The sequence below is a fragment of the Electrona antarctica genome, assembly GCF_951216825.1.
Source record: "Electrona antarctica genome assembly, chromosome: 7".
Taxonomy (NCBI): domain Eukaryota; kingdom Metazoa; phylum Chordata; class Actinopteri; order Myctophiformes; family Myctophidae; genus Electrona; species Electrona antarctica.
This window is the reverse complement of record NC_136812.1, coordinates 15950945-15962303: the sequence shown is the minus strand read 5'-3', so window position 1 is coordinate 15962303 and position 11359 is coordinate 15950945. Positions and strand designations below refer to the sequence as shown.

Genomic DNA, 11359 nt, shown 5'->3' with positions numbered 1-11359 from the left:
AGTGCTGTGATTCCCATTATTGCACAATACAATAGATACTGTATGTACGTCAGAGAATTCAGAAGCCTGAAAGATGAAGGCACCCGCCCAGTGGATAAAGCAACCAATCGGCATAGAGGATGCTGTGAATGGTGTTTACCTTGGCAGGTGAGTCAGGTGGTGAGTTCCCTGACAGGCTCAGAAGAAGTCAGTCTATTGGATCAGGGAGAGGAAAACTTGAGTTTATTTCAAACATTTAACACACTAGTACTGGTCTATATATTTTCAGCCTGCCTAATCAAACTATTGGGCTGAAATTAATAGACTAGCTTTTCAAAGTTTTTAACACTGGGCAGTAATCAAGAGGTCGCTATGGCCAAGCGACCAGGTCGAGTAAGGAACCAACTTCCACACTGTTATTATGAGGGCTACATGGAGAAGAGATCAGTCAAAGATAAGGTAAGTTTTAAGCGGGAAAATGATGATACTTTATGGGCCTAGGAGGACTATTAAATTGTTCACTGACTGGTTTGAATTGAAACAATATGATGATCAAAAATGTTGATCACCTGTTGTTTTGTGTATACTCGTGCATGCTTTGCAAGCGCGTGCGGATATGTGTGTGTGTGTGTGTGTGTGTGTGTGTCTGTCTGTCTGCTTACTGCTTGTGTGCATGCTTCCACATGAGTCATTCTTACAAATTTGAGATTGATGTGAGACAAATGTGTATTTCCTTAAGCTTTTCAATTTAAGTTGCCCTAACATATCATTAGCCTGTTTAAGGTCTGTCTAACCATGACTCTTAAAAAATCCCAAATGTGACCAAATCTGATCCAATATTCATGTTTTACAGTGGCGCATTTCAGACTGGTCAACTAACTCAATGTAGGCTACTGTGTCCTTCATGGATGTTTTCTTTTGTTTCAAATGGGGCATGGACATATGAACATCATTCTGTTATGGGTTACAGGAGCGCTGCTCAATATTAAAGCCTAACTTACTAATGCATTACGGCAGTATAAAAAGCCTGTTGGTGCAGTGTGTAAGCCAGTGGTCTATTCACGTGTCCTAGTTGTTGTAATGATTAACAAATATCAGAAGGTTTGGAAAATGTCACCCATGGCTGAGTGGGATAAATGTTGTTTTTCATGGGCGTTGTAGTCTGTGACAAGATGAATAGTTTCTAGGAAGTGGGAGGGCTGTTAAGTGTGTGTGCACTTTGGTTTTCCGATAAGGTGAAAAGTCTCACATGTTTCCCTATAACCAGTCTGTCTACTTTTTGTAATCTAAGCACCATAAAGATTAGAACAGGTTGGGCATGATCATCAAGCTACCTCTTTTAAGACCCAAACAGCCTTAACTTCTCATAATTATTGAACAGTTATTATTATGATTTTATGTCCTTTTGTCCTCCACACCACATCTCTTCACTGAAAATAGCCGATTGTGAGCTTGTAGATCTGCTATTTTGGCTGAATGTTCTCCTCATAATAGGGACGCTAGAGTTGATGTGGTTAAACTTTAAACATTTGTTCATATATATAGGTGATAGTTGTAATCCAGCTTTCTACAATCTTCTAGTCATTTATCATCACACTTGACTAACAGTGACTTTGGCCTGACATTGATATAGACCAGGAACACCAGTTTATAGTGATTCCTACATGTGGCATTTCAAACTATTCTGTATTCAATAGACCCTGACTGAGAATCAACCTGGGGACCACCACCCTGACTGAGAATCAACCTGGGTACCATTGTTGTGTTGGGAGGGGGGATACAGTATGGTCGTGGTGTGGGGGAAAGAAATTAACCTTCCATATTAAACTCATGTTGCTGTGCATTGTAACTTATTCTATGAGTAAGCAGACACTTGCGATTGATTATGGGCACATTTCCTTATAATGGTGACTCAACCAGGCAATCCGGTACGGTTTCCCTTGAGATTCGAACTCACTTTTCTGTGGAAGTTCTTGACATCCGACTTCCCAGTAACTGACAACATCGACGCGTCATCATTTGTCACCAGATCATTTACTGCATTGTTTCTCAACTTGTGGTCAACACAATACATTCAAATATGAATCTTCACTTTCCTACATTACTAAATGCATGGTTAGGGACCACATGCAATACCTTCACGGACCACCAGTGGTCCACGGACCACCTGTTGAAAACCCATGCAATAGATAGAGGGTATAAGTAAAAAAAATACTTTTGGTAAAGCTTGCATTGCAATTTTATTATAGAGCCTGTCCGATTTATCAGTCTATGACAGATATATCACAGATATAGCCTATCAGTATACTGTAGATGTGTTGTCCGATAAGAACATTTTGTTTTACAAAACATAATTCAGAAAAAGATGCTTGACATAATATAGAAATTGTTCTATTTGTGTTTTTCCAGTGATGTTTGTGCAGTGAAGTAATTTTGGACAATACATTCTACATATCTTTGTCACAAGTCTAATACCTTCCTGTTCTCACAAATAGTATGACTCAATGATGTTTGTGAGGAAAATGGAGCTACTTCCTCCATGTGTCTGCAGAGGAGTATCTAACTGACCACTTTAATCACTGTCACTAAAAATCATTAATTTAATTCACACTCTCGGTCAACCACAAGCTCTTGTCTCATGAACTGAATGACATTATTCTAAAGGTTGACCGTGTTTTGTGTCTTGTACTAGGTATTTATTTCCACTGGGTCTCTCTGCAATGCAGTACTGTATGTATGTAGTGTACAGTAGTTCATTACACATATTTGAAACAAAGCCTGCAAACTTAGGTTCATCCTACACACCTTAATTTAATAATTTGTGAGTTGTGACACACATGAATATAGTAGAACACATCACACTCACTCTGTCTTTGGCTGCTAGCATATTTAACCCTATAACACTAAACACGGGTGATTTTTACCCGGACAATAGTATATTTTTGTAATTTTCATAATGTTGTTGATGTCTGAGGTGGGTGGGTCTTTTAGTACCTTCATGATGCTCTTTTCTTTTTATATATATATTTAAAAAAATAATATGCAAATTTTTCACAGATTTTGCATGATAGGGCCCCCAATGATATCGATTCTTTTTTTTTTGTTGTGAAAAGTCATGATGAAATATTAAAGAAGAGGACCTCAATTTGCCATGTATTGCTGTATGTTTGATGAGAAATATTTTGTATGGAATATTTAATTGGGTAAATATACCCGTGTTTAGTGATGGTGTAACAAAAATATGTTTAGTGTTCTAGGGACCGGGTTAATAATACAGATACTACTTTTCCCCCTCTTTGTACCTTCACCTTTTGTGGTGGATCGACTAAATAACTGTCCCTCTGTCTGTCTTGCTGTCTGTTTGTCTATGTGGTTGCAGACATCTCGGAAACTGTGGACCTGCCTGTGTGGAAAGATGCTTTTCTTCTTCAACAACAGCAAAGACACTGAGGTGAGTCACTTTCTTTAGAAGTAGGCTACTGTAGACCGGTACAGCTGTATGGCTGGTCAGCAGCTGTTATTGATAAAACCCTTCACTAGGAATGTGACATCTCATTCCGTGTGTGTGTGTGTGTGTGTGTGTGTGTGTGTGTGTGTGTACGTGCATGCGTGCGCCACCCCAGTATGTAGAGAGGCTGGACCTCAACAACTTCATCTCCATAACAGATGACTGTAGCCGTGACCGGAAATTAGATGCAGCCAGGCTCATCCTGCGTCTAAAGGATGAAGACATCCCTTTAACTGTAAGAGGAATATTACTGAATAATATACACCGTAAAATCCTTAGTGTTCAGTTTACTCTGGGTGTGTAGAAAATCTATGCTCTCAGAGTTCATTAAGTGTTCTCTTAACATGTAAACCAACTCTGTCTCAAACTAGGAAAAGTCACCACTTTTAACAGAGTATTAATGTTCCCTGTCTACAGGCCCCTAGCCTCGAAGCTCGTGAGCTGTGGAAAGGATTCATATATTCCGTGGTTCAGGTATGTTATTGAGTTTGGAATTGGTGGAGTCTAGATTCCCGTAATGCATACAAACGATTTTTATTCTCCAGGTTATGTCACTGCTTGGTTATCAGGGCAATATAATCAAACATTCAAATGTGATGAATTGAAAGGGACTTTTACGGCTGCTGTGAATTGATATGACGGAATTGATATGATGCAATGGATGTTGGAGTCTAAATGTTAATGGTCCATGTAAGGAAATAAAAGAAGCAATAAAATGTGCTTAACTTGAATGCAACATTCATTACTGTAAATTGAACACATACATACACAAACGCACACACAAACACTTTAATGGATGTGGCTTATTTGTGTTAATGATGTTAATTTAACTCTGAGAGTGTACACATCGAACAAAATGCACCAGTGCCTCGCGGCAGTGGTTCTCAAAGTGAGATGAGATGAGATGGGGGTCTGTGGCAAATTCCATATCATTTTGGGAATCCTTTACATGAAAAAGTTTGCGAACCACTGCCTTACGGGTCCAGTATTTGGTTCCATTTGTACACTCTCACGAGTTAAATGAACACAGAGGATTCCACTGTGCAAAGAGTGTGTTTGTTCAACAGCTATAATTACAGACTGCGTGTGTGTGTGTTTCCATTCAGCTCTCAGTGCCTTCCTCCCTCAACCTGTTACCTGGTCAGATACACATGCTGAAAGAGACAATAGAGAGAGAGAAAGAAAGAATGCAGGCCATTTCTCCTCAACCCGTTGCACCTTCGCCTTCCTTTGACACCAACATTTATGTTATTCCTGTGGGTGACATGCCAGCGTGAGTAGGCTACAGCATAATCATCCGACTAAGAAGAGCTGTGTGTGTGTGTGTGTGTGTGTGTGTGTGTGTGTGTGTCTTTTGATGCTTTTGTGTGATGTAGTATAATCAGCTTTCTTCATCTTTGTGTGTTTGGTGCAGGTGTTACCACCACGTGTCCCGTATGGAAGCAGAGCTGATGCTGGAGAGACACCATGATAAAGGAAACCTTCTGCTGAGACCAGGGAGGGATGGAACCTCATTTGCCATCACCACGCGACAAGAAATGAATGGGTACACACGCGCGCGCACACGCACGCACGCACGCACGCACGCACGCACGCACGCACGCACGCACGCACGCACGCACGCACGCACGCACAAACACACACACACACACACACACACACACACACACACACTATAATATAGTTGTACAGAAACCAGTCATCATCGTTAGGCAGATTTTCTTTTTTAACCAAGATTTTGTTTTTAAATATTTCAATTCGTGAGAATGATGGCTTCCATTATCGCATTGCAACTTTTCAGGAATAGAAAGCCTGTGGTTTCTATTAAATTAGGGTTTCTGAACTACCCACAGCCCATGAGACACAGACTGAGTAGAAAATAATTGTGGAATTTTATCATGAACATTCGTGAAGACCAATATGAAGATAGAAAAGTAGTGAAGTGGTCCTTCAAGTTTAGCCTTATGCAAGTTCCTCTCAGTGTCAACATGTGTTTGAATTCAGTCAGATCATGAGATCATGGTTTATCTTTTCTCTAATACCATTGTCAAAACGATAACATCACATCAAGACAAAGCAACCTATTTATACCCATGTTTGGTTTATTTTGACAACACCTTTTTCAACACTGCATACAGTATATGGCATATATCCTCTCTTTATGTATTTTCCTATCTCTCTCTCTCTCAAACAGGTCAGTATTCAGACACTACCGCGTGGCACGCAAACATGATGGAAGCTTTGCCATCGATGTAGACCAGCCTGTGAGTATTAAATGGATATGTTCTGTGATTGGAATATATACTTGTGCCACAGTAAAGCCTAATGTATTGTATACTTCATTGAATGACAGTGCACAGCAAAGTATGAACGAATTTGGTTTAAGCGATTGAACCTTGGGCTCTTTTAGTCAACCTGAAACCAAGCAAAAAATTAAATTAAATCCTTTGGTAATATTGTGGCAATTCAATATCCAGGTATGTTCTCATCCAGCCATTATATCATGTGCAAAATAGTGGACATTCTGTATTCTGTTTTACTATCAAATATCAAATCAAATATTATATAAAAATATAATAGTAATAATAATAATAATAATAATAATAATAATAATAATAATAATGATTGTAATAATCAAGTATCAATTAAATCAAATATCAAATGTATTTAACTGTCAAATTAATCACCATAGTTTGTAGTTCTCCTACTGTATATTTGTGCTGTAGGACATGAGGGAATGTTATTACAGTGGATATTAATCAAACCTGTGTGTGGGACTGTGTGCGCGTGTGTGCATGTATGTGTGTAAAGAGTGGTAAATGATTCTCTAATATGTGGCTCTTTTGAAACGGTTATTGTATTATATTATTGACATAATATTTATCTGGTACATAAAACCTGGGCCTCTAATCTGGGTCATTTCCTGTTCTCTCTGTCCATTAGTGGTCATTAAATCATTGCATTGCATGCTCTCTGTGCAGATCATCTGCGCCACGCTGCATGATGTCATTAGCAGTATGGTGAAGAAAACCGGCGGAACTATGACGCCGTTCATCATGGACGGAACCTATGATGAGAACATCAGTACGAAAGATTTCTTTCATTTTAATCTTCTCTACCTCTTTCGCCTTTTTTCCCACGGTTATTTATTTCATCTCTATTTATTTAATTAGATTTATGGTTGATTGATGATTAGCTTAACTTCTACTGGCAGGGGCAACGGGTGTTGCCCCAGCCCATATAAGGGTACGTGTAGTGACAATTATACAACAGGTCGTTTCGAGGAAGCAATCGGATTGGTTGAAACAGCCTTCTAGCTGTGGTTCAAAAGCACCACTCCACACCTAATCAAAACAAAGAATTCAGCTGCTCTGTTTTCCCAGAGCACAGCAACCTCGGTGGTTAGGCTAGCTAGTTTCTTGGGACATTTGTGGTCATAGTGACTACATCTGTCATTAAAAAATATGTTTTTTCAGAGATTTTCTTAGTTTTAAGGGTAACTGTTGTATAATTGCAATTATACAACAGTTTCAGTGATGCTTGCTTCAGTGATGCTTGCGGAACTCGACTACGCCTCGTTCCTGACCGCATCACTGTCGTGGCAATAATCACGTTAAACCACACCCTCTCGTGTAATATTGCTTAAATATCACCCTCCCCGCCCAGCTTCCCTCCACCGAAAACAGGCCAATTGTATTTGTGTAGACGGTCAACAAAGCCAGATTAGTTTCAAACCCCCAGACTTTGCAGTGGTGGGCAGCTACTTTACCATTTCGCCTTGACTCACTTCCTTATTCGAACTCACGCATTCACCTATCCACTTGCTAGTTAAACCTTCTGCACCTTCACCTCTGACCCCATGTATTTGTCCACCACAGATTAAATATAGCTCCTGTGCATGGCTTCTGTCATTAAAGCATTCTGTTCTAATCCTGTGTGTGTCTGCAGTGTTTGTTCAGTCAGATGAAGAGAATGGGGAGAAGAGCGTTCAGAGTGCCTTGTCAGACTCTATCCCTCCACAAGTGCCATGTCCTCCCAGACCAGGTAAGCAAGCAGGCCAAGTCTCCCACGCACGCACGCACGCACGCACGCGCGCGCGCGCACGCACGCACGCACGCACGCACGCACGCACGCACGCACGCACGCACGCACGCACGCACACACACACACACACACACACACACACACACACACACACACACACACACACACACACACACACACACACACACACACACACAGAGGAAGCCTTTACATTTTAGGTCAATATCAACGTCTTTGTGTAGTCAAAAAATATTTTCTTTTCCTGGATTACTATTTTTTTTAACCTTTGTTTATCTTGGGAAGATTTACTAAGTGTGCACAGTCTTAGCAACCCCAGTACATTGCCACTGTTGGTAGTTGTCTTTGAATATTTCATGTACCACATTTTGTGTTGTGTCAGGTCCAAGAATACCACTGCCAGAGCCAGAGTTTGAGACGGGTGAGAAACTATACCTGAATGACACATGTGAGTGATTTTACCCACAGTCCCATCAATCTATCCTTCACCATTCATTCTCTTCATACTTACACTCACCACACTCAAATCAATCGCAAACAGGTCTGACTTCATACCCATGGACCTGTTGTTTACCGCTGTCTGTCTGTGCTCAAACAGGGACGGAGAAAGAGAAAGAACTCGTTGTGCGCCCTCCTGTTCCATTCCGTCTGCCAGGTGAGTCATCTCTTTTCATCCTCTGCATTGGAAGTTATTGATATTCAATGTAGACACAGACACTGCAAACGTCTCGTCTTCTGATTCTTCTGTATTAATCATGTTAATCTCTCCTGCATCGATAATCTATGATTTCAGTGTTGAATATCTGTCCACTGCCTGACAGTTCAAATTCCTGTGATTCTATACCAAGTTCTGGTGAGCAAACAAGGGCTTTTTAATCAATCAGTGAATCAATCAATGAATCAATTAATTACACACACATGCCTGTCTGTCTGTCTGTTTGTCAACAGAGTTAGTGATAATGTATTAACCCTGTGTCTCCTGTTATGTTGCAGGTCTTGAGAGGAAAGCACCAAAACAAGCCTTGATGCCTCCTACCATTTCCCCTCGCAGCTTTAGTCTTCCCTCGTCCTCTGTAGACAACCTAGGTCCCGCGGCCGCACCTCGCACCTTTACTCTTCCCTCGTCCTCTACAGACAACCTAGGTCCCGCGGCCGCACCTCGCACCTTTACTCTTCCCTCGTCCTCTGTAGACAACCTAGGTCCCGCGGCCGCACCTCGCACCTTTACTCTTCCCTCGTCCTCTGCAGACAACCAGGATGGAAGGACGAGGAGGCTCAGTGTGGGTTCCGTCCCACATGACACTCTGGCACAGAGTAAGTCCACACAATGTCAACTGCTGATGCTTACAGTATTTGAACACTTTGATTCATTAATGTATACATGTATGCTTATCCCATGCTATCTCTGATAGTCGGCTATTGTAAATAGCTTCATTGTCAAATCTATGTTTTGACAATGGTATCAAATACAAATGACCATAATGGACAATGAAATATAAATTGCTAGTATATGATGCTCTGTCAGTTTATGTCTCTCCTGGCTTCCTACACTGTATCCAATGCCAGACATGCAAGTCATCATTAAATACAAATATTGAATTATTTTGTTTGAATAGTCTCATATTTTTGACACATCCTTGTTCCCTTTTAGCCATCACAGAGGAACTGAGACAAAAGCTGGAGAAGAGACGAATTATGTCATAGTGACCTCTTCTGGTGGTGACATCAACTAGAAACCAGCCAGGAAGTCTCCCTGGAAGAACTCGGACACACAAGAAGGTATCGCTGGGGTATTTGTTGGCTGAGCCTAAGACTGGTAAAATGGTAAATGTTGCATTTATATAGAACATTTATTCAAGGCGCTTTACAATAATTGTGCATTACATTCACCCATTCAGACATGGGCGAAACCATGCAAGGCACCAAGCTGCTCATCGGGAGCAATTAGGGGTTCAGAGAATTGTGCAAGGACACTTCGACACTAACTCTAGTGGAGCCTGGGTTCGATCTGGGAACATTCCGGTTCCCAAGGGGCCGCAAATAAATCAACTGCCACCCCCGTCACCTCTTGATGAAACTGAATGAGAGGCCCGTCTCTGTTCCCGGCTTCCATACCACTGACTATACTTCAGGTGGTGGGAAAATACAGTTGTGGTGGGGTTTCCCACATTCCAGTCTGATGTAAGGGCAAAAAAGGCCACCGTGTGAATACGCTGCCTGCACTGACCCCTCCTTCACATCTTGGCACAGGATCTTCCTAATCCTCTGCCGCCTGTCAGCGGCCCATCAGTCTGGAAGATAAAACACCTAATCGATTACTTGTCGTTGGAAACTCACTAGCAAATGAAGTGACTGTAAATCGGGGTGCACAATGTACAACACGTCTCATTATCCTCACTCTGTTCCTCTAAGTGTTGCACATTTGTTCCAAGGAAATGAAGGAAAACACATTATTCTTTTTGTATTAATTACATAATCAACACTATATTATATTTTGTATACTGTATATATTTTTACCTATCAGTGTTGTTTGTTTCTGGTTTGTACATTTTAAGTTTGTGAGTGACAATTTTCTCTTATGTCAGAGAAAATGACTTTTCTTTTCGTTATAAAATGTACATCATATTAATACTTTTTCCATAAACCGTATTCTGAATAAATATGGGTAGATTTAAAGGTTTTATTTAAGGTGAATGGTGAAAATCTGTTTGTGAATTCCTGACTTTTACTCCCCATTGTGTTTAATCCATTAAGATCTGAGGCCGATTCAATCAATTGTTCGAAAACTATACTATACTATGTAAACTAACGTATACATAATTTAAAAACTTTCAAGAATTAAAAAAACCCAAACAGAAATAGCAGATGTACAAGCTTGCAGCACTTCACAAAGTTACATGCTGTGAGCTTGTATATCGGTTATTTTTTAATAGCCAATGCAAAAAAATCATGAAATGACACAAATGCTTTCCCGCATTTTACTGTCTTTCCAACCTTTGTCTAAGAGGAATGCACATTGCACAGTAACTGAGGATCCACAGCGTGCTCTAACTCCTTTATTTCCTCAATTTGACTCATACATTATAGTGGAAAAAAAATAACTATTTACAATACATTGTGAAATTATTGTATGAAACAACGTTAAAATAACTTTAAAGCATCGCAAGGCTATGACAGACAGATATCCAGAGGACGCATACATACAGTACATACACATAGAGCAACCTGACACCTCGTACTGTGTAACATGGAAGCAATGCAGAGGTCAAGTGGCACACAAATAAAGACTTAGTAACATTAGTAACCCCCTGTAAGAATCAAGCTCTCATTGTTCTTTCTCACCCAACTAGACCTCTAACCTGGCTAGCAGATATATAAAGACAGAGCTTAATATGAGTTAGCTCTTCCGATATAAACAATGGTTCTGAACTCTAGCGCTGAAGAGTTTGAATACCGCCCTGATCTCTCTCACCAAGGAATCTTTTAGACCACCTGGACACCAGATTAAAAAGCAATTGACTGGCAGGGTATAATAGGCATTAGGCAATAAGGCTAGTCCACTGCTCATAATAGCTGCTCTCGTCAGGAAATAAAAGCAAGATATGAGGTTGACAAACATGTACACATACAGGCATTATGCATAATTTATACTGCGCCTCACAATCCTTTTGATACCTGTTACTCACTAAAAGTGACAGTTTTTTCACATACAAATGTGTATTTTTTGTCGAGCGACACTCATCGAGGGTTTGTGCGACATAATAAATGTTCCTCATGTCTACAGTACAGAATAGATCTTGGGTGAGTAGA

At 40.4% G+C, this 11359-nt stretch overlaps 1 protein-coding gene across 2 annotated transcripts; it reads left to right on the top strand.

Moving 5' to 3' along the window:
- Positions 1 to 192: 192 nt before the first annotated feature.
- Positions 193 to 10343, top strand: LOC306927092 (signal-transducing adaptor protein 1-like). 2 transcript variants are annotated; one of them, XM_079506739.1, is made up of 14 exons: positions 193 to 438; positions 3359 to 3430; positions 3603 to 3722; positions 3905 to 3961; positions 4594 to 4760; positions 4902 to 5033; positions 5682 to 5751; positions 6469 to 6571; positions 7436 to 7531; positions 7932 to 7997; positions 8148 to 8204; positions 8343 to 8402; positions 8543 to 8863; positions 9201 to 10343. In XM_079506739.1, the coding sequence occupies exons 1-14, from the start codon at positions 352 to 354 to the stop codon at positions 9251 to 9253; spliced, it is 1461 nt and encodes a 486-aa protein (XP_079362865.1). In that variant the 5' UTR covers positions 193 to 351; the 3' UTR covers positions 9254 to 10343. The 2 variants fall into 2 exon arrangements, with proteins under 2 accessions (XP_079362865.1, XP_079362866.1); XM_079506740.1 differs by lacking the exon at positions 8343 to 8402.
- The last annotated feature ends 1016 nt before the right edge of the window (positions 10344 to 11359 follow it).